General features: G+C 49.7%; 1 protein-coding gene across 3 annotated transcripts in view; it reads left to right on the top strand.

Moving 5' to 3' along the window:
• The window catches only part of LAMB3 (laminin subunit beta 3), a 59,578-nt gene that overhangs the window by 12,161 nt on the left and 20,031 nt on the right, over positions 1 to 27,386 (top strand). The window contains exons 2-9 of one of the 3 annotated variants that reach the window (XM_055419002.2): positions 898 to 1,320; positions 2,716 to 2,780; positions 3,841 to 3,995; positions 20,046 to 20,160; positions 20,672 to 20,745; positions 24,988 to 25,179; positions 25,680 to 25,743; positions 26,094 to 26,287. In XM_055419002.2, coding sequence (XP_055274977.2) covers positions 2,753 to 2,780; positions 3,841 to 3,995; positions 20,046 to 20,160; positions 20,672 to 20,745; positions 24,988 to 25,179; positions 25,680 to 25,743; positions 26,094 to 26,287 — 822 coding nt within the window. In that variant the 5' untranslated portion in view covers positions 898 to 1,320; positions 2,716 to 2,752. Of the gene's footprint in view, positions 1 to 897; positions 1,321 to 1,417; positions 1,505 to 1,889; positions 1,914 to 2,715; positions 2,781 to 3,840; positions 3,996 to 20,045; positions 20,161 to 20,671; positions 20,746 to 24,987; positions 25,180 to 25,679; positions 25,744 to 26,093; positions 26,288 to 27,386 lie in introns of those variants that run through there. The other 2 variants (XM_088845235.1, XM_088845236.1) reach the window with 2 other exon arrangements.

The following is a 27,386-nucleotide window of genomic DNA, read 5'->3' as shown; positions in this document are numbered from 1 at the left end:
TTGGGCTATATGAGAATCTGAAGGTTAGAAATGCCCAGTTCACCATTTAATCCACAAAATCCTCCATTTTGCACTGAAGCGTTCTCAAACCAGCTTCTTGGACACAGCCCTCCAGTTCCTGCTTAGGAGACGCTGACAGGCTGGACCAGCTCATTTAGAGTCTCCTTTAATAGAAACTTGGAGGTGACCGTGTCCACACAATGCCCATGTAGGCTGTGCCCGGCCAAGATCTGGACTGGGTGACCTTCCAGATCTCTCTAAAAGCCCTCGGACCCTCGCCTGGTGGAGGGGAGGCTTGTCCTCCAAGACCAGCCCCTGTCTCTGGGCCTGTGACTGTCATTACAGCCGCTCTCAGCCCAAAGCCCTGAGCCAGGAGCTGCCCAGCGTCCTACAAAGGCAGCTGTGTTCTCTGTCCTGGCGGGGGCCCAAGGGAAGTTGGTCCAGCTGTGCCTCAGCCCTCCCTTCCCACCCCTTGTGGTCAGATCTGTTTGCTGGCCCTCCAGGCAGGCATTCTTGCCCAGTGGGAGGGGCTGGGAGAGCAACCTTTCCCTGAGCTGGGAGCCGTGACTCACAGGTAGTTACCTGTCCTTGGGCTCCCTGCCAAGGCTGCGAGGGAGCCGGAGGGGAGACATTTAAAGTTCATGCCTGTTGATTCCTCCTAAGCTTTTCTTGGGTGGGTTGGGCTCTGACCCCTTCCTGATGAACCATAACCTTTTAATCCCCCCCTCCAAGAAACAGGGGTTTTCCACTTTTTTGCTTTCCCTTGGGAGGGGTCTGGTGCTTTCCAGGGTCCTCAATGTTTATTTTCTCCCCTTCCAGCTTGCTGACAGGTCTGGGGCTGTAACACCCGATATGCAAGCCCTGACCTTTATATTCTCTGCCTGGTCTTCTGTCCAGGGTGGCCCAGGACCCCAGGAGAGGCTGACCTCTACGAGCCTTGGGAAAGCACCCAGCCATCACCCCCCACCCCCACCGGCCCCCAGGAATCCTGGTCTCCTGTGATCACTCACATTTCCCTGGTGCAGCCCCTACTCCCCCACAGCAAGCAGGTGGGCACTGCCGATCTTGCTGTGAGGCCTCTGGACCGGCTCCACCTGCCCAGTCCTGTCTGGGGGTGGGGTGGGGGTGCTGTGACGGCAGACGGGTGTGCCAGCGGCCAGATTCCTGAGTCCCGCCCTGCAGCCGGCGACGCCCAGCCGGGGAGTCTCCAGAGGTGAGGCCGTTGTTTAAAAACTGGGAGCCAGGAGAGGAGACCCCCACATTCAAGAGGAGCGTCTCAGAGAGGCGATCTGGAGAAAGAACGCGGCAGCACAGAGCAAGGTCTGTTACCTGTCTTCACCTGCCCCATTGGGGCCGGTGTGGGCCCAGGCTTGTGTACCTGGGTGTCTGGGGCCTGGCTGCAGGTCCAGATTCCTTCCTCTTGCTGGGAGCTTCAGCTGAGCCCATTGGGATCCAAAGGCTGGGTGTCAAGTCTGCCACTGTTTAGATTGCTTTTTCCCGTCTGGTAAGCGTCTCAGTGACTTAGAAGAGAGCAGGTTCGGAGCTGGGGCTGGACACAAAGAAGGAAGGAGAGGGCGGGCTGGCCTCTCTAAGAGCTACCCACAGTGCCTAGTTCCAGGCAGGGAGGGGTTGAGGTTCAGGCCCCTGGAGGAAACCAGATGATGGGTCCTCCTCTTGGGCCACAGTTAGCTGTGTGAGCTCAGGCCACCTGTCTCTTCCCTGGGCCCCTGACTCCTCTGATAGGGGATTGGAGGGAAAGAGTTTGAAGCCTTAGGATGTTTGATTTAAAGATGTCAGGGGGTCCCCAGTCACCCCCCATCACCCTGCCTTGCCAACTCCCCCATCCCTCCATCCAGGCCAAAAGAATGTGTGGCTGTTGTTGGAGCAGAGTGAGCATCTGATCCAAGGCAGAGGTGGGCACCCCATGAGCAGGGTAGGGCTTGCCTCAGCAGGGCAGCACCCTGCCTCTAGGACCCTTGGAGTATCACTCCCCACCCCAGCCTCCTTCAGAATCCCTGCTCTGTGGCCTCCCAACCCCCTCCCCTCCTGTACAGCCCCAGTGCATCACTGGAGACGTTTTGAGTTGCTCCCAGTTCAGATGAATTCCTCACTCACTTTTTGAAGACTTCCAGGCTTCCCTCTCTTTCCCCATTGCATTCCACAACCTGCTCAGCCCAGAGATGCGGGCATCACAGTCTCACCCTCAGGGTGGCCGTGGGTGATACTGGAGACCACGCCAACAGCAGGAGAGGGCTCCCCTCCAGGCCATCAGCCTCTTTGAGCCACTCACCGTTGAGCCTGTAGGTGGGCCAGGGCCTGAGAAAGGCCAATCCTCTTTCCTAGGGTGACAGTGAGGCCACAGTCTTCTCCTGCAAAGGGCCTAGTCCTTTCTGGCTCCCCAACTTGTTCTGTTGACCACGGCGGGGAGGGCAGGGTTGATCCCTCCCGTCTGTTTCAGAGGGGGGAGGCTGGAGTCCAGGAGGAGGTAGTGACATTCTCGCAGGACAGTCTGAGAGTCACGTGCCAGCTGGGACAGGGGGCCAGGTCTCTGGCATCTTCCAGGTTTTGGCTACAGATGTGCTGGCTGTTCAAAAGTGTCCTAGGCCAAGGCCCTGAGTAAAGGCTCCTGAGGAAACTTGAGTCCAGAAACAGCAAAGGGCTAGTGCAACCTAGGGGTTTGCGTGGCTTCATCCAGGCTGCTTTGCTGTGCCCCAGGTGAGGTCCTGAGTGGGGATCGCCTTGTCAACTGAAGATGAGGCCGCTCCTTCTCCTGTATTTTGGTGAGTATCCCTTCCTGTCCTTCCGGGCCCTGTCATACAGCAGAGAGGGGACCAGCCATGGGTAGGAGGACAGTCTACCAAAGTGTGAACGTCACCCATCACCTGGGGTCCTGGGGTTTGGAACGCTTGTCTACTGGGATGCCCATGAGGTTTCTCTGTCCTGGGGGCCTCTGAAGAAGATGAGACTCTTAAAAAGGCTCCCAAATGTCTTCTTCTTACCTGAGGGTGGTTCGTGGCAGCCCCAGTGCCCTGGTGCTGTGTTTATTTTCCATCCTTTCACTTTCAAACTGGTCGCAGAGCCATCATGGCTTGAGTTCTCATTGTTCAGGGAACTGCAGCTGTGAAGTGGAAGTCGCTCAGTCGTGTCTGACTCTTTGTATCTCCATGCTATACAGTCCATGGAATTCTCCAGGCCAGAGTACTGGAGTGGATAGCCTTTCCCTTCTCCAGGAGATCTTCCCAACCCAGAGACTCGAACCCAGGTCTCCCGCATTGCAGGCAGATTCTTTACCAGCTGAGCCACCAGGGAAGCCCAGGAATACTGGAGTGGGTAGCCTATCCCTTCTCCAGGGGATCTTCCAGACCCAGGAGTAGAACTGGGGTCTCCTGTGTTGCAAGCGGATTCTTTACCAGCTGGTTATTTGCAAAGTGTGACAGGGTGACTTTGAGAGATAAAGGAGCAGACAGAATGCAGGTCTCTCCCTGGGTCCCCCAGACGGCCAGCAGTGAGCGCTGCTCCGTTAACAGGTGAGCAGAGCTGTGGCCAAGCGTGTGTCTGCAGCTCAATTCTAAAAGCCTCATGTGGATGCCACTTTTCAGGATCCACTTCTACTTTTTTAAAGCTGAGAGTTACAGACTATAAAATCAGCTTTTTTTTTAAACCAAACAGTACCAGGATTGCAATTATTCCCACCACCAGCGAGTCGGAGCATAAAGGCAAGGAAGAGGGTCTAGCCTTGCCAATGGATGACTGCTTCCCTGTGGGGCATTGGGGTGGCCGGCTAGACTGCCCTCTCTTTAGGCTGCACCCAAGCACCCCCTGAGCCCCCTGTGATTTCAGGCTTGCCCAGCCTCCTGTGTGCCCAGCAAGCCTGCTCCCGCGGGGCCTGCTATCCACCCGTCGGGGACCTGCTCATAGGGAGGACACAGTTTCTCCGAGCTTCATCCACCTGTGGCCTGACCAAGCCTGAGACCTATTGCACACAGTATGGCGAGGTAGGTTCTTCCTCCATGGCCTCCAGGGGCTGGAAGAAGGTGAGCTGGGGTTATGGGGGGAGCCCGCCATCTGTTCACTGAACACTGAGAGTGGACTTGGTGTGGGCCCAGCCCCATACGCTGTGGGGAATGTAAGCAAAGCATAAGGCTGGTCTCTGCCTCTCAGAAATTTTCACCTTCGATGGGCAAGAGAAAAACCTACTCAAAATGACTTATCACTGAACAGCTCCTTTGTCTCTTTTGCTTAATAAAGCTGGAGTTTTTTTCAGTCCTCGGGCCTGGGCAGGATAGTCGCTCAAACCTGGGACGTGAGCAGTGGATCGATACAGATCCTTTAGGTATGTGGAGGGTGAGGTGCCATCTTCGATGGACGGACTCAAGGCTGGTGGCACAGATGCTGGGATGTGTGCATGGCTTGTCTTCTTGCCAAAGCGGGGACGGAGCTGCGCCCCGGCCGCTCTCTGCTGCCTTCTCTCCTGCCCATGTTGGGCTAAGGGTGTGGCTGGAGCTGCCCGAAGACTGTATGATTGTAGGTTGGAGACTATCCTTCTAGGTTTTGTAATTGTCATGTGTGAGGAGCCAACCTGTTTACCTCCAATCTCTGCATGTTTGGTCTGCATGTTTTACCACCCCGGGCGAAGCAGGAGACTTTATTTATTTATTTATTTTTTTGCAGAATTTCCTTTTAATTAAATTTTTTTTTTTTTTTTGTGGGATGGATTGGGAGATTGAGATTGACATAGATCCATTACTGTGTATAAAGCAGGTAACTGATGAGAACTGACTGTATGGCACAGGGAACTCTACTGTGTGTTCTGCGATGACCTAAATGGGAAGGAAACCCCCAAAAGAGGGGATATATGTGTGTGTGTTAACATAGCTGATCCATTTAGCTGTGTAGCAGAAGCTAACGCAACACTGTAAGGCAACTATCCTCCAATAAAAATTAATAAACATTTTTTGGAAGGATAGTTGCTTAGTGATGTTGTGATAGTTTCGGGTTCTAGCAAAGCGATTCAGTTATAGTCTTTTTTTATTTCTTTTCCATTGTAGGTTATTTTAAGACATTGAGCATAGTTCCCTATGTTATACAGTAAGTCCTTGTTGGTTATCTATTTTATACACAGCAGTGTGTATCTGTTAATCCCAATCTCCTAATTTATCCTTCCCCCGGGAAAATATTCAAATTGCCATTAAAGGTCACAGATCAGTGAGGTAAAGGCAAAGTGACCCGGGGTTAGCAAGAAGGTTCAGTGGTTCAGCTGATAAGGAACCCAGCTGAGCAAATCCAGGCATTGGAACGCCTTGCTTATTTAAGCAACTGATTTGTTTTTCAAAGAGCCACTGTGTGATTTTTCTGCTTTGCTTCTGGACCTCTCTGGTAGGAACTTTGGTTTTCTTTCCCCTTCAGTAAGTTTGAGGTCTTTCCTTGCTCCCTGTGGAGACCTTGCTCCCTGTGGAAGGTCCTTCCTTGCCCAAGGTGGAAATCACGCAGTGTTTTCTTGTTTCCCAGCTGCCTGTCTCGTTTGGCCATTTTTTCTTGGCCCTCAATACACAGGTTTGGACAAAGGGCAGAGTGAGGGAGTCGTTTTCCCTTCAGTCTCTGTGTCTTTGGCGTTAGAAGACAGAGCAAGAAAGGGAGTGAGAGACTGCCGGCCACAGGAGCTGTGGGGCAGCTGCGGTCTCCTCCTAGGCAGTCCTTGGGCGGCGTCTGGCCCCGCCTCTGGCCTCACTGCTCCCTAGTCTCCTGTGTTCTCTTGGCCACTTGTAATCGTAGGTGCTACTGGGTCCTGGCTTTGGAGGTGTTGTGCAGAGATGGCTGTGGTTTCTGCACCTCACCCACTTGGATGTGAGAAAGCCCATCTGACAGTGTTGGGAAAGACGGCCAGCATCAGGCGAGCCCTCCCTGTGGGCCTAGATTACTCCACCGGCATCAGGGAACCTGGCAGTGGGGAGCTCTCCAGACAACAGAATGAGTCCAACTGCTCCCTTCCCACTCACCCTCCAGTTTTGTACCACTGAGCCATGTCTAAAATTTTCAGGGTGTCCTCTGCTGGGTCCTCTCTTCGGACTGAGCCACCTTCAGGGATGGGAACCGGGCAGAGAGCCGAGGCTGCTGAGAAGAGCTGAGGAATGTCCCTCAGTGCCAGGCCTGCCTGGACAGCCTTCCTCCCTCTAGGCCACACTCCATCCTGTCCCGCCCTCTGCCTCTCTCAAATGCCCCAGGGAGCCAACTGCCTCCCCTGATCTTAAGCAGCAGTTTGAGAACACATGGGAGCTTGCAGAAGAGAAGTCTAGACTTTTGCAACCCAGGGGATGGGTAAATCTCAACTATTTTGCTGCTGTGAAAGTTGAGATGCATTGGTTCTTTCTTCCCCTCGTCTACCAGGGGGAATAAATCCATGTAACCTCTTGGAAGAAGGCATCTTGAGTGCATCTTGTGTAGCCAAAGTCTGCCACTAACTCGTGGTATGATCTCCCCCTCTAAATCTCGCTTTCCCCTTCCGTGAGTGAGTATTAGACCTATGGTCTTTCCTGTTGCTCTTTGTTCCAGTTTTCTTTGGGAACGAGCTGACCATGGGGAGCCAGCTTCTCTCCCCCACATGCCTCCTCTCTGCCTTGTCTGATTTCTCTTCCTTCTTTCTCCCCGGCCTCACCTTCCAGAGGCCATTGGTTGCCAGCAGTGAAGACATACGCGAAGGGACCGATACTCCTCTGTCCGGGTGGACCCTGAACCCTCCCTGGTTACATGGGTGGCTGTGTGATCACAATTAGGAATCCAGATATAACTCTGATGAGTTCTAATTTCAGTTTTTAAGTTTATTTTTATTATTAAACGATATTATAGTAAAGCTATAGTTTATTAAGCACATATTATATGTCTCAGGCATTAGACTGAGTCCGTTTTATATAAATTATATCAATTAATTTTCACAGTGTTCCCTGAGGTCGCCCTTATTATCCCTATCCCCATGGGAATGTCTGGATGTGTGCTGGGATCCCCCAAACTTCTGATGGAAATGCCTAGGTACTGAGTTTTCTGAGTGGCTAGAGACGGTGCTGCAGTGGCCAGGCCCAGCTGGAGAGGAGGGTGGCCTGGCACAAAGCTTCCTTGCTAAGGCCTGCCTCTCAACCCCGACCTCCCCATCCCTCTCCACCAGCCCCTGCTCCCACATATACCCCTTACTGAAGTCAAAGCCCCTGGTTAGAGCCTCTGTTCTGTTTTCATGCAGGGGTGACGTGGTGGGCCCTGAGCCCAGTAAAAATCACCCGGCCCGTGCTGCCTGCCTGCCTTCTGGTGTGACATAAATGCAAGTGCACTAGAGATTTATGACTCTTGGACATTTTAGCATTGCTCACTGCCCCGTGCCAACCCTGGGGAAACTCAGGGGCAGTGGGGACATTGCAGACATTTTCATCCACGCCTTGGACTTTAGGGAGAAACGGTACAGTGGCTCTTCCAGCTTCTAGGTAACCTCTGGGTAAATTCACTGTACCATTTACCCCGAAAGTCAAGGCATGGATGAAAATGTTTGCGGTATCTCCATACCCTCATTTTCTTCTGTGCTTTCCCCGAGCCGTCGATCCTCATTTGAAAAGTAGGAGGAATGATAGCATCCACTTCAGTGAGTTGCTGTGTTCATGCATGCTGAGTTCCTTCCATCGCGTCCAGCTCTTTGTGACCCCATGGACTACAGCCCGCCAGGCTTCTCTGTCCATAGCATTCTCCAGGCAAGAATACTGGAGTAGGTTGCCATGCCCTCCTCCAGGGTTGTTGTGTGGACCACATAAAAAAGGAACCAAGTGACCATCGGCCTGGGTCTACATGTCCCAGCCCCTCGCCCACTGGCCTCCCGGGACCTGTGCCTGCAAGCAGAGGCCGCCCCACCTGTCAGTCATTCTCCTGAGCACTTCTTCTGGGATCAGGACATGCATTTGCATAATTGAAGTCAACCTGCCCTTGGGCCAGCCCACTGACCACCATGCATCTGATTTTCAGTCTGGCTGCTAGAGAACCTGGAGGCAGTTGTGGTTAGCGAAGTTGCCTGATGTGGGGTGAAGACTTTCTAGGTCTGGTCCTGCCTCTGACACTTAGAAGAGGAACGTGACCTTGAGAAGGTCATGGCTTCTGTCTAGACTGCCATTTCACCATTCATGAAACGAGGGAGTTAGTCAGCCTTTGTTGGTTCAGCTCTCACACGTTTGCCAGGCTTCTGGCTGGGCCATGACCTCTGCCAGGTGGGCCCTGGCAGGGGTTGGGCTGTGACCTTCAGCCCTCTCTGGGCTGGTGCACGCTGCTTGGGGGCCAGCGGGTTTCTGCCTGGAGGCTTTCCAGCCCTGATTTCTGCTCCTGACAAAGTCTCCTCCAATGTTGTGTCTGTTCCCTTAAATGCCTTATTTATCCCCCACTCCTTCCCTTTCTGGGGGGAAGCTTAATTATCCAGCTGCCTGAATAACAGTCTTACACAGTGCATTCCTCAGGTTAATTAGCTGTGCAAACCAAACAGCTGTTATTTTTATCTCTTGGAAACAAGCTGAGGAGCAGTAGCCAGTTGACATCCCTTCCTTCTAACACCACCCCCCCATAAGCACACTCACACCCACAGGCACACACCCAACAACCACTGCCTTTCTGTGTTTGGCAGACATCTGTTTTCTTGGCCTCTGGCATGGCTAACGTGTACACACAGAATGTGAGAATGTGTTCATGTCCATCCTGAGGTCCTTGACCTCTGCTCACAGAGGATTTTGAGCCTATCTCTGACCAAGATATCTGCCCTCCTGTTTCCCAGGAGATCTTAGCTGAAACTTTCAAAGCTCCTGCCATTGCTAATCTTCATTTGGATGAAACATCGTTCTTTGTTTAAAATGCAGATGCCCTTGGGAAAGGCGTCATATTAATCTGTCATCATTTATATTTCAACAAGGGTCTGCTTATCAGAAAATTAGCTGTGGCTTTTGCAAAGGGTCCCAAGAGAATGAGACCAAGAGTGAGCAAGTTTAGAAGAGATAGCAGAAAATGAGAAAGGCCACTGGGGGAAAGCGTTGCCATCAGAGGGAATCAAAACGGGCTGTGGAGCGTGCAATTGGGGGTCCTGGTTGCTTTGGACTGGGGAGTGTGTCCTGTGGGGTTAAAAGGAGGGAAGAGAGTAGAAAGGTGAGACGGAAACCTGGACACGAACTTGGGTAGCCTCACAACTTTGTTGGCCTGGCTTCTCACACCACTGCTTCTTGAATCAGGTCCCTAGAAGCTCTCTGGGCAGTGTCTTGCTTCTTTGCCCTCAGCAGCGAAAGGAATCACTGTCAATGGTAGAACTTTCAGAGGTCCAGGCATGCGAACCAACTATCTGCACTCAGGTCTAGGAGGACACCTCTGTTTCCGGGGAAGTCTGGGCGGGGAGTGAGGCTGTCCTTACTAGGGGAGAAGAGAAGGAGCATCATGAAAACCAACTCTAGTCCCTGCAATGGCCCATGGTTGTCACGTGACTGCTGTGTCCCTTGAAGCCCTACAGGATGAGAAGGTTTGGAGACAGAGAGCCTGGGAGCGGGATTCCTGCTTCTTCTCTTCCTAGTCCTGTGGATTTGGACACGTTTCTTAGCTTCTCTAGGACTTGCCTTCCTAATCTGCCAAATGAAGATACTCACTTTTGATCCAGTATGCCTACTTCAGAGATTTTGGAAGGATAAAATGAGATAACGTATGTAACATGCTCGGGTCAGAGCCTCAGTTCAGTTCAGTTGCTCAGTCGTATCTGACTCTTTGTGATCCCATAGACTGTAGCACACCAGGTTTCCCTGTCCATCACCAACTCCTGGGGTTTACTCAAACTCATATCCATCGAGTCGGCAATGCCATCCAACCATCTATCCTCTGTCGTCCCCTTCTCCTCCTGCCTTCAATCTTTTCCAGCGTCAGGGTCTTTTCCAATGAGTCAGCTCTTTGCATCAGGTGGCCAAAATATTGGAGTTTCAGCTTCAACATCAGTCCTTCCAATGACTATTCAGGACTGATTTCCTTCAGGATGGACTGGTTGGATCTCCTTGCAGTCCAAGGGACTTTCAAGAGTCTTCTCCAACACCACAGTTCAAAAACATCAATTCTTCGGCACTCAGCTTTCTTTATGGTCTAACTCTCACATCCATACATGACTACTGAAAAAACCATAGACTTGACTAGATGGACCTTTGTTGGCAAAGTAATGTCTCTGCTTTTTAATATGCTGCCTGGATTGGTCATAGCTTTTCTTCCAAGGAGCATCTTTTAATTTCATGGCTGCAGTCACCATCTGCATTGATTTTGGAGCCCCCAAAATAAAGTCAGCCACTGTTTCCATTGTTTCTCCACCTATTTGCCATGAAGTGATGGGACCGGATGCCATGATCTTAGTTTTTTCCCTGAATGTTGAGCTTTAAGCCAATTTTTCCACTCTCCTCTTTCACTTTCATCAAGAGCCTCTTTAGTTCTTCTTCACTTTCTGCCATAACGGTGGTGTCATCTGTGTATCTCAGGTTATTGATATTTCTTCCAGAAGTCTTGATTCCAGCTTGTGCTTCATCCAGACTGGTATTTCACATGATGAACTCTGCATATAAGTTAAATAAGCAGGGTGACAATATACAGCCTTGACATACTACTTTCCCAATTTAGAACCAGTCTGTTGTTCCATGTCCAGTTCTAACTGTTGCTTCTTGAGCAGCATACAGATTTCTCAGAAGGCACGTCAGGCGGTCTGGTATTCCCATCTCTTGAAGAATTTTCCACAGTTTGTTGTGATCCACACAGTCAAAGGCTTTGGCATAGTCAATGAAACAGAAGTAGATGTTTTTCCGGAACTCTCTTGCTTTTTTGATGATACAATGGATGTTGGAAATTTGGTCTCTGGTTCCTCTGCCTTTTCTAAATCCATTTTGAACATCTGGAAGTTCACAGTTCATGTATTGTTGAAGCCTGGCTTAGAGAATTTTGAGCATTACTTTGCTAGTGTGTGAGATAAGTGCAATTCTGCGGTAGTTTGAACATTCTTTGGCATTGCCTTTCTTTGGGATTGGAATGAAAACTGACCTTTTCCAGTCCTGTGGCCATTGCTGAGTTTTCCAAATTTGCTGGCATATTAAGTGTAGCACTCTCATAGCCTCATCTTTTAGGATTTGAAATAACTCAACTGGAATCCCATTGCCTCCACTAGCTTTGTTCATAGTGATGCTTCCTAAGGCCCACTTGACCTCACATTCCCAGATGTCTGGCTCTAGGTGAGTGATCACACCATCATGGTTATCTGGGTCATGAAGATCTTTTTTGTATAGTTCTTCTGTGTATTCTTGCCACCTTTTCTTAATATCTTCTGCTTCTGTTAGGTCCATACCATTTCTGTCCTTTATTGTGCCCATCTTTGCATGAAATATTCCCTTGGTATCACTAATTTTCTTGAAGAGATCTCTAGTCTTTCCCATTCTATTGTTTTCCTCTATTTCTTTGCACTGATCACTGAGGAAGGCTTGCTATTCTTTGGAACTCTGCATTCATATGGGTATATCTTTCCTTTTCTCCTTTGCCTCTAGCTTCTCTTTTCTTCTCAGCTACTATACCCATGCAGTATAATTTTGGAGTGTTGTGGTATTCATCATTTTGGTCATCAGTTTCAGAACTGAGCTTTCTGAACTTGGTTTCGATGGAGATAAGAGCTGTACTGAGTTAAGGCTTTGGTCAAGATGTTAGTTCATGACAGTGCTTCATAACATTGGGGCTCGACTCCCACCTGGCCCCAAAACAGGCCCTGATTTTTCACCTTTGCTGGCAATATCCATTGACATATAAATGATGAGGCTTATGGATCACAGGAGCTTCCCAGGTGGCTCAGTGGCAAAGAATCTGCCTGCCATGTAGGAGACTCAGGAGACCCCGGTTTGATCCCTGGGTCAGGAAGATCTCCTGGAGTAGGAAATAGTAGCTTGCTCTAGCATTCTTACCTGGGAAATCCCATGGATAGAGGAACGTGATGGGCTACGGTCCATGGGGTCACAAAGAATCAGACATGACTGAGCATGCACACACACACATGGATCACAGCGGGAGTCTAGTGGAGACCTTACTGAGCAAGGCCTTCAGGGTCCCATCTTTCCCTGCTCACTTTGCTGGGAAGAGTGCTTCTCCAACACCGTGTTTGGCCAATGTCTTATTTTTCTCTTGCTTCTTTTGCATTCTTGTTTGGAGTGTCTTTAACCTCTGAGCAGATAAGCTGGAGTTGGGGAGAATTCTAATAGCATGTTAGAGCAAGAAGGAGCTTCATTATCTCATCCCACCCCTGCACTTTACCAATGAGGGAGCTGAAGTGGAGGGAATGTCTTGTAGGCAGCTGCATTTTTTTTTTTTTTGGGATTCCGGCTGTCTTTCTTTTGGCCCTAGCTGACAGCCATGACCCTGACTCCAGCTCCTTAGATGGACATAGGCTGTCTCTGACTTGCTTGGGGGGAGGGAGCTGGGCCATGGCTAAGCAGAGCCTGCTTTCCTATTTCCCTCCACAGTTCACTCCCATTTCTGCTAAGACACAGAGCTTTGATTTGCCTTGCCTTCCTTGTTCCACCCTCTCCTCTGTGATTGAGGCTCCCGCTGTCTCCTTTGTCCTCCTGTAGTTCTCTGGTTTGTCTTCCAGCCAGACTGCTGAGCTTCTAGAAAGCTCCGGGATAAGGGAAGAGGCCCAGCCTTTCCAGATGGAGAATGAGCGGGAGCCAAGCTGGCTGGAGGCCTGGCAGGCTGAATGGATAATAACTCTGCATCTCTGAGGTAGCCCGGCCAGGGGAGTGCTGGCCAAATGACCCCGGAGAGGGATGCGGCTGCGGCTGGAAGCTTCCATCTCCGGGAGAGACAGAGGCACGTAACACACATGAAGGGAAGGGCCTTGTGTTGAAAATCTCTCTCTTTCACACACACACACACACTCACAGTCATACACACACTCTTACTTATGTACTGCTTGTAGACATACGGGAATAAAATAGAAAGGGAAACTGAGGTCCAGAAAGAGAAGGAACTGGCAGCTTGTCTTCATGTGGGCTGCCATCTGTGGGGTTGCACAGAGTCGGACACGACTGAAGCGACTTAGCAGCAGCAGCAGCAGCAGCCCTAATCTGAGGCTCCATCCCTTTAGCTGTTTGACAAGCAGAGCTGCTTAAAATACCTGTCCCAAGCCTGGTGGCTCAGACTGTGTCTGAGGATTGAGATAAATCCCTCTTTTAGCTCCGTTGCTGTGATGAAGGCATGTAGGTGTTCAGTGCATGAGGCTGTCTGATCCATCTGTCTCTGTCTGTGCTCGTGGAGGCAGGTGGCAGAGGCCTGGGGCACCCCAGACCGGCTGTGAAGACAGGGAGGAGGCAGGGTAGCAAGCCCAGGCAGAGTATCCTGGGCCTTTGGAGTTTGTTTAAAACAAGGCCTGGTTATAAAAGTTAATAAATATTCAAGGCATCAAAAATTATTAAAAAATAACCAAGAAAAAAAAGTTACCTGTAATCCCATTTCCCAGAGGTAATTAGGTTAAGCCATATGCAGTTGCCATTTTTGTAGGTCAAGATAGCCGAATATCAGCCATTTCATTTGGTTCAACCTAATATATTGGTACACTGCCTTCTACCTACTCATTCCTTAAAAAATATGTATTTGTGATCATGATGTATATACAAGCTTATGCCCAACTTTCTTCATAAAACATTATAATTTTTTTTATAAAACATTGTAAGCATTTCCCCCATGCAATTAAAATCTTTCTGTCAACAGTCTTTTCAAAAGTTACATAATATTTCATCATTTGGGAATATCAAGGGCATTTCCCGAGTTCCAGGTTGGGCTGTTCTAGCTGCTGTGTCCCACTGCCTAAGGAAAAAAAGAGCCTTGTTTCTGGCACTCTCTTGGCCGGAGAACAGGCTGGGATCAGTTCCCAGCAAGCCCAGAGGAGCTCGGGTGACAGGTCACCGGAAGGCGGCTGGCCCCTGTCTCTCCGCGGGACATGTGCTGAGTGCAGACAGAGGATGGGGGATGGAGAAGTTTGCCTCTGAGAGGCCGGGCAGAGTGAGGAGGAGGGCGTGCCTGCCGCCAGGGACCAGAATAGGATCCTGGAGGAGACTCAGATGCCAGAAACGACGATTTTAAGTGCTCAGGTACTTGTGTTAGCCCCTGACATACCTGCGGCCTCCGTGCTAGCTGAGCAAGGTTAGCCTGACAAACCAGCTTTCTCCCCAGAGCACTTTCTCTGCCGTGGTCGGCCTCAGGGTCGGACCGAGCCCTGTGGTGGAGACAGAGATGGTCGCCTTTGACCGAGCTTCCTTCCCGAGATGTTGGCGCACCCGGGTGGTTTCCCAGTGGGGATCAGCGGATGGCAGACAGGGAGGGATGGAGAGGAGAAGAGAAGGGCGTTGGGAGGGATCCTGTCTGGCGCTGGTGTTGGCACCGGGAAAGTCACAGAGCCTCTTGCAGCCCAGCCTTCTCACACCTGCAGTGGGAATAATATTACACGTAGGGTGGTTGTCAGGCTTAAGCAGGTTATCGCACTGAAACTCTTGATACAGTACCTAGCATGTGGTCGGTACTCCAGTCATTTAATATTGATTTTGGTCACCTCCTCCCGGGAAGGGAGGGTCGAGCAATACTATAAATGAAAGTGCTAGCCTTTCCTGAGCATTTACTGCTGCTGCTATGTCGCTTCAGTCGTGTCTGACTCTGTGTGACCCCATAAATGGCAGCCCACCAGGCTCCGCCGTCTCTGGGATTCTCCAGGCAAGAACACTGGAGTGGGTTGCCACTGCCTTCTCCGTGAGCATTTACTATTCATTCCAAAAGTATTTACAGAGGGCCTACTGAGTGCTGGGCACTTTGCTGAGCACGGGAATACAGCATGAAGGAAAGTAAGTTCTGCCCTCGTGGAGCCTGCATCTAACAGGGGGAGGCAGACGGCAGACAAGCACTGCGAGCAAATGCACGGACCCGAAATGAGCAGTGTGTCGAGTGGAGACATTTCCATGGAGAAGGATGTAGCCGGCAAAGGGTGGCCAGTGGCTGCTGTTTTATATAAGGCATGCGTGCCAGCCATTATGTGAGCACTGAACATCTCCCCACAGTATTTATTTTTAGTATTTCATAATCATTTAAAACTCTTTTTCATTACAGTTTATCATAGGATATTGAATATAGTTCCCTGTGCTATACAGCAGGACCTTGTTGTTTATCTGTTTTCTATGTAATAGTTTGTATCTGCTAATCCCAAACTCATAATTTAACCCTCTCCCCCCCACACACACCTTTCCCCTTTGGTAACCATATCTACTCTCTGTGTCTGTGAGTCCATTTCCACTTTGTAAATAGGTTCATTTATATCATACCAAAGTTATTGTTCGATAAAGCACTTTGGGAAGTGATGAGGCCACCTCCACGCTCCAGGAAAGGGACAATCCTCTTGTTCTGCAGATTGGTGGTAGGAGCTAGAAAATGAGGCGGGAAGCAGACGCTCACAGGGCCAGGAATCCTGGCTCCCCTCCGGCATCGTCCACTGTTCCAGGCTTTGCTCAGTGGCGCTGGGGGGAAGAGCAGTGTTGGGTGAAGAGTTTCTGTAACTCAAGGCACAGACTCGGCGTGTTCACTCTTCCCTTCGGAACTGAGCTGTCAGCTTCACAGACTCAGCAGACATCACCCGGTCTGACGTACCAGCCTCCCCAGCTCAGGGCCTTCCTTCCCTGGACGGGGTTCGGGGGCTGCAAGGCCTCATAGGTGGCTGTCTGAGCTTTCTACTCGTTCTGGTAGGTGGAGGCTTGGGGGAAACCGAGGCAGGGGGTGTGGGGAGGTACAGTCGCTGCTGCCCAGAAGGACTTGCAATTCAGGGAGTTTCTCGTCCAAGCCTTGCTTTAATGTGTGTGTCACTCTGGAACCCTCTGAAAAGTGTTCTTTCTGCTGGACACGAGGTTTGGGGCCGTGGTTACTCAGAGAAAACAGGTTTTATGTGTATTTCATGAAGAACCTAGGCAAGGTCATGGTGTCTCAGTGGGGTGTGGGCGTGCGCATGCACCAGGGCAAACTCAAGCAAACATATGCAAATGTATGCACATTCACACATTATGGACAAACTAAAAGAACAAGGGACAGTTCTCTGGCTGTTCTTTTCCTTGATGATCTTTGCCCTGCTCTGGAGCCCATGGGGTTCAGTTCTGTCTCTTGTCTCACTCCAGGGCATGGGCAGACCAGGGAAGGTGATGTTTTGGGGGACCTCCCTGGTGAGGCTGTTTCCTCCTTGTCTGGCCACATTAACCCCGATCTTCATGGGGAAGAGACTCTGCCTTCAGCTCCAGGTCTGCAGACTTCCTCCGTCTTCCTGACCTTGGGACACCTGCCTGCAGAGCTCCATCTGGTTGGACACCCTGGGCTTCTCTCCTGTGGGTCAGTTCAGTTCAGCTCAGTCACTCAGTCCTGTCTGACTCTTTGTGGCCCCATGGACTGCAGCGCCCCAGGCCTCCCTGTCCATCACCAACTCCCGGAGTTTACTCAAACTCATGTCCATTGAGTCAGTGATGCCACCCAACCATCTCATCCTCTGTCATCCCCTTCTCCTCCTGCCTTCAATCTTTCCCAGCATTAGGATATTTTCCAATGAGTCAGCTCTTCGCATCAGGTAGCCAAAGTATTGGAGTTTCAGCCTCAGCATCAGTCCTTCCAATGAACACCCAGGATTGATCTCCTCTAGAATGGACTGGTTGGATCTCCTTGCAGTCCAAGGGACTCTCAAGAGTCTTCTCCAGCACCACAGTTCAAAAGCATCAATTCTTCAGCACTCAGCTTTCTTTATAGTCCAACTCTCACATCCATACATGACTCCTGTGGGTAGGGGATGCCAAACTGGTAAAGATCCTCAAGTCCCAGATGTCAAGTGCTGGAAGGCCTTTAAGATCATCTAAATGGTACTAGAATGTTGGCTTCCTGATGGTTGGGTCTTTGTTTTGTTCACTATTACAACTCCAGAGCCCAGAGCAGGGTTGGGATGTAGTATGGCCTTGATGAATATTGTCAAATGATTGAATGACTCTACTTCAATATCCACTCAATTGACAGAGGAGAACTAGGACTGGAACCCCAAATTCCCTTGTCCTTTTTCCTGTCCCCTTTCCTGATCCTAAGAAACTCCAGTTTCCCCAGGCTGCCAGGACTCAGTGAGATGAGCTGTAAACCTCTCTGGCCTACAACTAGCACGTGGTGGTGGTTGTTTAGTCACTAAGTCATGTCTGACCCATGGACTGCAGCCTGCTAGGCTGCTAAGTCATTGTGAGCTTCTCCTTCTTTCTTCTTTTGCCCTTATCTCTCTTTTCAGATTTCTCTCTGAGGCAAGGTCATATACAAAATTAATTTTTTACAACCTCATACCTCTTTCCCAATCACAGCATCTATTTACTATTTACTTAGCTATGTGTTGGGGGCTGACACAGTTCAGTTCAGTTCAGTAGAGTCGCTCAGTCGTGTCTGACTCCTTGCGACCCCATGAATCACAGCACGCCAGGCCTCCCTGTCCATCACCAACTCCCGGAGTTCACTCAGACTCATGTCCATCGAGTCGGTGATGCCATCTACCCATCTCATTCTCTGTCGTCCCGTTCTCCTTCCGCCCCCAATCCTTCCCAGCATCAGAGTCTTTTCTAGTGAGTCAACTTTTTGCATGAGGTGGCTAAAGTATTGGAGTTTCAGCTTTAGCATCAGTCCTTCCAATGAACACCCAGTATCGATTTCCCTTAGAATGGACTGGTTGGATCTCCTTGCAGTCCAAGGGACTCTCAAGAGTCTTCTCCAGCACCACAGTTCAAAAGCATCAATTCTTTGGCGCTCAGTTTTCTTCACAGTCCAACTCTCACACCCATACATGACCACGGGAAAAACCATAGCCTTGAGTAGATGGACCTTTGTTGGCAAAGGAATGTCTCTGCTTTTTAATATACTATCTAGGTTGGTCATAACTTTCCTTCCAAGGAGTAAGCGTCTTTTAATTTCCTGGCTGCAATAAGCATCCGCAGTGATTTTGGAGCCCAAAAAAATAAAGTCTGACACTGTTTCCACTATTTTTCCATCTATTTCCCATGAAGTGATGGGACCAGATGCCATGATCTTTGTTTTCTGAATGTTGAGCTTCAAGCCAACCTTTTCATCTCCTCTTTCACTTTCTTCAAGAGACTTTTGAGTTCCTCTTCACTTTCTGCCATAAGGGTGGTGTCATCTGCATATCTGAGGTTATTGATATTTCTCCCTGCGATCTTGATTCCAGCTTGTGCTTCTTCCAGCCTAGCATTCCTCATGATGTACTCTGCATATAAGTTAAATAAGCAAGGTAACAATATACAGCCTTGACGTACTCCTTTTCCTATTTGGAACCAGTCTGTTGTTCCATGTCCAGTTCTGACTGTTACTTCCTGACCTGAATACAGATTTCTCAAGAGGCAGGTCAGGTGGTCTGGTATTCCCATCCCTTTCAGAATTTTCCACAGTTTATTGTGATCCACACAGTCAAAGGCTTTGGCATAGTCAGTGAAGCAGAAATAGATGTTTTTCTGGAACTCTCTTGCTTTCTCCATGATCCAGCGGATGTTGGCAATTTGATCTCTGGTGCCTCTGCCTTTTCTAAAACCTGCTTGAACATCTGGAAGTTCACGGTTCACATATTGCTGAATCCTGGCTTGGAGAATTTTGAGCATGACTTTACTAGCGTGTGAGATGAGTGCAATTGTGCGGTAGTTTGAGCATTCTTTGGCATTGCCTTTCTTTGGGATTGGAATGAAGACTGACTTTTTCCAGTCCTGTGGCCACTGCTGAGTTTTCCAAATTTGCTGGCATATTGAGCGCAGCACTTTCACAGCACCATCTTTCAGTGTTTGAAATAGCTCAACTGGAATTCCATCACCTCCACTAGCTTTATTCATAGTGATGCTTTCTAAGGCCCACTTGACTTCACATTCCAAGATGTCTGGCTCTAGGTCAGTGATCACGCCATCGTGATTATCTTGGTCATGAACATCTTTTTTGTACAGTTCTTCTGTGTATTCTTGCCACCTCTTCTTAATATCTTCTGCTTCTGTTAGGTCCATACCATTTCTGTCCTTTATCGAGCCCATCTTTGCATGAAAATTTCCCTTGGAATCTCTAATTTTCTTGAAGAGATCTCTTGTTTTTCCTATTCTGTTGTTTTCCTCTATTTCTTTGAATTGATCACTGAGGAAGGCTTTCTTATCTCTCCTTGCTATTCTTTGGAACTCTGCATTCAGATGCTTATGTCTTTCCTTTTCTCCTTTGCTTTCGCTTCTCTTCTTTTCACAGCTATTTGTAAGGCCTCCTCAGACAGCTATTTTGTTTTTTTGCATTTCTTTTCCATGGGGATGGTCTTGGTCCCTGTCTCCTGTACAATGTCACGAACCTCCGTCCAGAGTTCATCAGGCACTTTATCTATCAGATCTAGTCCCTTAAATCTATTTCTCACTTCCACTGTATAATCATAAGGGATTTGATTTAGGTCATATCTGAATGGTCTAATGGTTTTCCCTACTTTCTTCAATTTAAGTCTGAATTTCGCAATAAGGATTTCATGATCTGATCCACAGTCAGCTCCTGGTCTTGTTTTTGCTAACTGTATAGAGCTTCTCCATGTTTGGTTGCAAAGAATATAATCAATCTGATTTTGGTGTTGACCATCTGGTGATGTCCATGTGTAGAGTCTTCTCTTGTGTTGTTGGAAGAGGGTGTTTGCTATGACCAGTGCATTCTCTTGGCAAAACTCTATTAGCCTTTGCCCTGCTTCATTCCATGTTCCAAGGCCAAATTTGCGTGTTACTCCAGGTGTTTCTTGACATAGAGGGACTTAAATGGAAAGATGACCAGTTAGTCTTGTTTTGAGAAGCTGGTTCTTCTAAATGTATTAATGAAATCCATGAATCTCTTAGGGGAGCATTCCCATGGAGAGAATGTTCTGGGTTCTCAGTATGCAAAGGGAGAATTCCCAGTATACAAAGGCCCTATCTCTGAGTCTCTGGTGTCTCCTGCAGTGGCAGATGAAATGCTGCAAGTGTGACTCCAGGCTGGCTCACAATTACAACGCTCACCGTGTGGAGAACGTGGTTTCATCCTCGGGTCCCATGCGCTGGTGGCAGTCACAGAACGGTAAGCTCCTGCCACCACCTCCAGGAGCCCATGCATGAGGCGCCTGTAGGATGTGCAGGGTCCCTGGGGTCCTTTGGGTTTTCCCACGTCTTTCTTATGGTGGTGGGACATGGGTGGTTGATGAGCAGAACCTTCTGTGTTTGTATTTGAGGCCTTTCAGATGTTGTAGGTAGAAGAATTTATTGGAGGTTAATGAAAAGGTAAGAAGAGAGAGAAATGCCTTCATTTCATTCTACTTAGTCGCAGTGGGCTTGCTGAAGGAACTGGGCTTTGGGAACAGATCTGTGTAGGGCTGAGGAGTTGAAAGTCTAAAGGTTTTAAAGACATCAAGTGATAGTGGGGAGGAAATTTGGCTGAGAAGACGTGGGATCTTGAATAGATGATATAAGTAGAAACATACTGGTACCACGCCTCTCTGGGAGGGAAATGGGAAAATCAGAGTTAGACTTCCTGGAGCCTGGGAAGGTAGACAGTCTCTGCTCTAAAGTTCCTGGGTTTTGTGTCTTTCCAGATGTGAGCCCTGTCTTTCTGCAGCTGGACCTGGACAGGAAATTCCAGCTTCAGGACATCATGATGGATTTTAAGGTGTGCTTCCTGGGTGTGGCAATGGATAAGAGAGGGGGACTCTGGACCATGTGGGCTCGGACTCATGGGGAGCCCAGGGTCCTTGTCTGCTCAGGCTGGTGGTGATGGTACCACATGTTGGGTGGGTTCCCCTTCCTCAGGTTGGGGCAACGCTTAACCCTGAACCTTCATCATGGTGACAGCAGAGGACCCACTTCCAGGAGCTCAGTGGCACCTCCAGGCCCCCTCTATCCTATCCCTTGCGCCCCACCCTTAGCGCATCTGAGTAACTCAGCTCTTCCAAGACCAATGCTACTTATACAGCTGTGTGATAGCCACTTACACAGTTGCACGTTCTTGGTATAGTCTGTTTTAATAGCTTTGCTGACGAGATTGAGTTTAACCAACAGCATGGAACTGGCCAAGCCGCAGGTGAGATGTGCTTTCAGAGCCATCGGCTCATTCAGCGCCATTACCGCTCAGGTTTCGCTCTGAGTCTGGCCTTTGGAGAGATGCCTTTTGGAGGGAACATTTTCAATCATTAGTGACAGGGTCTTTTCTTTTCCTTTACAGAGATTTGACTTTATTCTTTCTACAGAAGTAGTCAAATAGTTAATGATAAAGCTTGGTTGATGAGCATAGATGATCAGGATAGGTGATGTTGAGCTGTGACTGTAAAGCATTAGGACCTAATATCCTGTATGACTGAGGAAGTTGCTGTGAGAACCTCACCACAAGAATGATAAAAGTGAAAGTGTTAGTTGCTCGGTCATGTCCACCTCTTTTCAACTCCATAGACTGTAGCCCACCAGGTTCCTCTGTCCATGGAATTCTCCAGGCAAGAATATTGGATGGGTTGCGTCCCCTTCTCCACGGGATCTTCCTGAGCCAGGGAAGATGCAGGGCCTCCAGGGAAGACACCTGACCCAGTGCAGAGGGTCTCCTGCATTGCAGGCAGATTCTTTACCTTCTGAGTCACCAAGGAAGCCTCAAGCATAGGTCTCAAGTATTTTGAGAAATGCTAGAGCCGTTTGAATGAATGCCCAGTCTCTGATGGTGGCAGCTTTGAGGGCAACATTTATTTGGATGGATCCTCGTGTCTCATTGCTTTGTCTCACCCATTCATTCATTTGTCTGTTCTTGCTGCGCACATATTGAACGTAGATTATATGCTGTATATGGGAAGACAGAGAACCGGGAGCAAGACACTGGGACGTGTGCTCTGATGTTGGTAGGAAGAAGTACTGGGGACATTAGCAAGGGGGCACCCAGCTGGATCTGTCTTTGGTGGGGATGGTCAGGGAATGCACCCATGGGAAGATGAAACTTCTTAGGCCGGTAATTGCAGGTGAAGGTTAAGTTCATTCCAGGCAAAGAGAATAGCAAAGTACAAAGACCGAGAAGCAAGAGACAGGAACGTATATAATTGGGGGAGGGGCCAAAGAGTGCACACAGGGTCTGGAAGGGCAGATGTGTACGTGGTGGTGGGAGGGAAGGATACGGGAGGCTACAGACCGGAGAGAGATGGGTTTACAGGTGCAAATGGGGAGGAGAGTGGATGAAAGATTCATGCGTTCATCCAACAGATGTACTGAATGACTACTATGTGCTAGATGCTGGGGGTGCACCTGTGAACCAGCTAGACAGGGGGTGCCTGTGGTTTGCTGTCGTAGTCCTCAACCAGGTTATATTTGGCCATTTATCGACCAATTTGTGGTTGGTACAGCTGTGAGCATGCTATTGACATCTAGTGAGTGGAGGTCAGGGGTGCTGCTAACCATCTATAATGACAAGGACGGTTCCATGGCAAGGCATTAGCCAACTCCAGATATTAACAGTGCCAAGGCTGGGAAACCCTGGTCTGGTGGGAGAAAAACAAAACAAAACAGGAAACCAACAAATAAGTAATGGGAAATTGTGGTGACATTTACGATGGCAGCAAATGAGATCCCAGAATAGGAAATGATGTGTGGGTGGGCAGAGTGTGGGCAGAAGAACGCAGGTTAGGTGGGTATAAAAAGATCTCTGTGAGGAGGTGACATTTAGCTGAGAACAAAAGAAAGAACCCACCAGGGGAGAGGAGTATCCCAGGCCAAAGGAGCCACGTGAACAAAGGCTCTGAGGGAGCAAAAGGGCTGTGACTGAGGGCTTGCAGAGCTGGAGGTGCACAATGGCATGGTCAGGAGTTCAGATTTATTCAAGAAGAGTGAGCAGAGGACTTGGATAGACAATCCTCCAAGGAGGGCATGCAGAGGGCCAACGGGTCCATGAAAAGATGCTCAGCATCGTTAACCACCAGGGAAAACCAAGTGAAAACCACAGTGAGCTGTCACTTCACACCTGTCCGAATGGCCAGCATCAAAGATCAGGGGGTCTCCTGGTGGCGCAGCGGGTAGGATTCCAGGCTTTCACCGCTATGGCTCAGGTTTAATCCCTGCAGGCGGGGAACATCCCACAAGCCATGTGGCGTGGCCAAAATAAAACAGATGAGGTATGTGTTGGTGAGGATGTGGAGAAAAGGGAAGACTTGTTTACTCTTAGAGGGAATGTCGATTGGTGCAGCCACTGTGGAGGGCAGTGTGAAAGTTCCTCAGAAAGTTACTAGAAAAAACCATCTACCACATGGTCCTGCAGTCCCACTTCTGGTTGTATATTGGAAGAAATGAAGTCACTGTCTCAAAGAGAGGTCTGTAACGCCCATGTTCATTGCAATATTGTTCCCAATACCCAGGAGACGGAAACAACCTAAGTGTCTATCAGTGGATGAATGGGTAAAGAAAATGTTACGTACACACACACACACACACACACACACACTAGAATATTCAGCCATGAAGAAGGAGGGAGATCTTGTGAGAACATGAACGAACTTTGAAGGCATTCTGCTAAGTGAAATAAGAGTGACAGAAAGATGAATACCATGTGTCTTCACATATATGAAGGAAAGTGAAAGTGGAGGCACGGAATCGTGTCCGACTCTGCAACCCCATGCAGTGTAGCCCACCAGGCTCCTCTGTCCATGGGATCTTCCAGGCAAGAATACTGGAGTGGGCTGCCATTTCCTTCTCTAGGGGATCTTCCCAACCCAGGGATTGAACCTGGGTCTCCTACGTTGCAGACAGATGCTTTACCATCTGAGCCACAGGGAAGCCCTGTATAGGGAATCTTAAAAACCTGAACTCATCAACATAGAGATGAAGATGGTGGTTGCCAGGGGCTGGAGGGAGGAAGAAATGGGCAGGGGCTGCTGCTAATAGGATATAAAGGTCCAGGTATAAGGTGCATAAGTTCTGATCTAATGGACAGCGTGATGACAATTATAATTATTAACACTGTACTAGACACCTGGAAGTCGTTAAGAGGGTAGACCTGAAATGTTATCATGACACAGAAAAAGATGATTGTGTAAGAGGATAGACGTGTTAACTTATTGTAATAATCATTCTGTAATAGATATGACTATCAAATCATCGCATTTGATACACCTTAAACTGGCATATACTGCACATCCATAATATCTCAATAAAGCTTGGAAAGAAACAGTAGGGAAGCCATTGGAAGGTTTTGAGGACAGAAGAGTTACAGCCCGTTTTACATTTTAGAAAGGAAGTTCTTTTTGTGTGGAGGTTGGGTTTTTCAACCCAAAGAAGCGTTCCAGGCTGGGAGCTGTCAGCATACAGAGAACACGGAAAGCTGCGGAAAATGGGTTGAATCACTGAGGGCAGAAGTAGGCCAGCGCAGACCCCTTGAAGGGTCTCACGCGGGGAGCCATGTGGTCAGAGAGCCCTGCAGGTGAAGTGTGGGGGCGTGGCTTGGAAAGCCTGGGCGGAGGCTGGGCTTGAGTTCTAGGCTGTTGCAGGAATCCAGGCTCAGCACCATTAGGGGCCTGAGCTCTGACCATGGCTGTGGGAGAAAAAAGAGGAAAGGACAGAATCAGTGCTTGGCTGTAGGAATCCCACTGGGAGAATTTTCTGGCCTGACTGCCTGGGTGGTGGGCTGAGTAGGGATCGTGCCTTCTGGAAGTCAGATCAGCTTTCTCTCACTTTCCAGAAGCAGGGAAACCCTGCTGGGGCCCGTGGTTTGCCAGGAGGATTGGACCGCAGTGCCCCTGAGCCCACTTGCTCCGTGCAGCCCTCCTTCTCCCTCCTCACTGGTGTTCTCAGGGGCCGCCAGCACTCAAGAGCGTCTTTGTGTGACTGTGTCCCCCAGGTGGGGTCACTCAGGCCGCCCCCGCCCCCACCCCCACCCCGTGTGTCCCTGCAGGGGCCTCTGCCTGCGGGCTTGCTGATCGAGCGCTCCTCGGACTTCGGCAAGACCTGGCAGGTGTACCAGTACCTGGCTACCGACTGCAGCTCTGCCTTCCCCTGGGTCCGCCGGGGCCAGCCCCAGAGCTGGCAGGATGCTCGGTGCCAGACTCTGCCCCAGAGGCCTAACGGGCGCCCGAATGGGGCCAAGGTAGGCGAGGGCACCCTGAAAAATAGGCACGGGGGGAGGTTTCCCACTTCCCGTCACTCACGTGGTCATCCAGGCTTTGGGGAATCCATGAGAACCCTCCCCCTCCTTCGGGCAGAGCCTTGCTGTCTCTCCTGAGCTCCCCAACAGTGACCCCTCTAGGAGAAGCACGCATGAGTGCATGCTCAGTCGTGTCTGACTGCGACCCCACGGACTGTAGGGGTCCTCTGTCCTCGCCAAGCTCCTCTGTCCGTGGGATTCTCCAGGCAAGAATGCTGGAGTGGGGTGCCATTTCCTCCTCCAGGGGCTCTTCCTAACCCAGGGAGCAAACCCACATCTCTTGCGGCTCCACGTTGGCAGGCATATGCTTACCACCGTGCCACCTGAGATGGAGCCCTCTGGACACCCTCAAGACATTTGTCAGGGCGCCGAATGGAAAAGAGGACTTCTGGGCTTGGCCACAGCTCACCTCTTCCTGGGTCTCCCCTTACCTCCCACTGCAGGTCCAACTCAACCTTATGGATTTAGCCTCTGGGATTCCGGCCACACAAAGTCAAAAAATTCAAGGTCAGTGTGGCTACTCCTCTAGCCCATGGGACTGTGGGTAGAGAACCAAATAGGCTTGCAGCTCAGATCGTGGACATTTCCTAGCCTTTGTGGCGTCTATCAGCGTGGTTGGATTGAACACCGGCCCTGCTTAAGCTCGTAGGGGAATGGTGCTGGCTTAGCCACTCAAAAGGCCCAAGTCAGGGTTGTGGGGCTCTTTTCTGTTGTGGGAGGCTTGAGGAAGATGGGTGGTGAGACCAGAGTTCCTTTCCTTATAGTCCTGCCCTAGGAGACTCTGCATCTCAATTCTTTTTTTTTTTTTCGTTTCCCCCACACCTGCCCCTTCCCTCCTTGCTGTTTGTCTCCTGCAGAGCTGGGGGAGATCACCAACTTGAGGGTCAACTTTACCAAGCTAGCGCCTGTGCCCCAGAGGGGCTACCACCCTCCCAGCGCCTACTACGCTGTGTCCCAGTTGCGTCTGCAAGGGAGCTGCCTCTGTCATGGCCACGCGGACCGCTGTGCCCCCAGTTCCAGAACTCCTGCCAGCCCCTCCAGCGCTGTGCAGGTGGCAACCCAGGGCGGAAAGGGAGAGGGGAGCGGGTGGGGTAGACTACGGGCATCCTTGGGACCCCTGGAGAGGGGTGGGGCGCTAGATTGAAGACTTGAGTATTTACTGTTTTAGCGATGGTGAAGATGACTGTAAACGGTTATCGTTTTCAAGGTCCCAGTTGGTAACACTTTTTTGGACCTGCTTTATGATTTGAGACGACTTTTATTCAGTAACACAGACGTATATTTAAGTATACATGTAAGTAGAAGTATATGCATGGTGTTGCAGGGAGCTTAAGGCATTGATTCTCAGTCCTGGCCACACATCATAATTTCCTGGGAAGCTAAAAAGATCGCCCAGATCCCTACCTCCAGACACTCTAATTGTATTATTATTATTTAAAGCTCCCGGTGATTCTAACCTCTTGCCAGGATTGAGAGCCCCTGGTGTGGGGGACTTTGAAGTCCCATTTAGAGGTGAGATATGGGATAAGAGGAGAGAACAGAGTAGTCTAACAAGGATGCTAAGTTCACCCCAGAGCAGCTGAGTCAGAGGCATCAGGGATAGAACAAGTGACCCAGGGGCGTTTGCTGGGAAACCAGGCTTGAGAGCCATCAGCAGACGAGAGAAGCCCTTGGACCAAGAAGCAGAGGGAGCTGTCATTTCACTTTCCTGGTTCTTCTACAATATTAACATACGGGAGCAGGATACTTGTTCTGGTGATAAACGCACACGATGAAATCCTATCAGGTGGCCTGCTAGGGAAAATAAGGGGACAGGAGCATTGGGTAGCCTTTTCCTTTCCACTTTCTGGGCCACTGTTTCCCTCAGGCTGCAGAGGAGGCCAGAGGGAGACCAGTGCCAGGGATGTGTCAGCCGTTAGGGCCCCAAAACACAAGACCAGAACACAGGCTGAGTGTGATCGCTGGCGTATGAGGATGCAGAGGAGGGTGAGGGCCTGCCCAGCCCCGGTGGTTCTCAACTCTGGCTACACCATGGAAACACCACTTTATAAAGTACTGATGTCTGGGCCTTGTCCCTGAGATTGGATGGAATCGGGCCTGGGCATATATATATATATATATATATATATATATTACAAAGCTCCTCAAAT

This window comes from Moschus berezovskii, chromosome 17, assembly GCF_049115385.1.
Source record: "Moschus berezovskii isolate FMDL1 chromosome 17, NW_MosBer_1.0, whole genome shotgun sequence".
Classification (NCBI taxonomy): domain Eukaryota; kingdom Metazoa; phylum Chordata; class Mammalia; order Artiodactyla; family Moschidae; genus Moschus; species Moschus berezovskii.
Note: the sequence above shows the minus strand (reverse complement) of the source record. Positions and strands in the feature narration are given on the sequence as shown.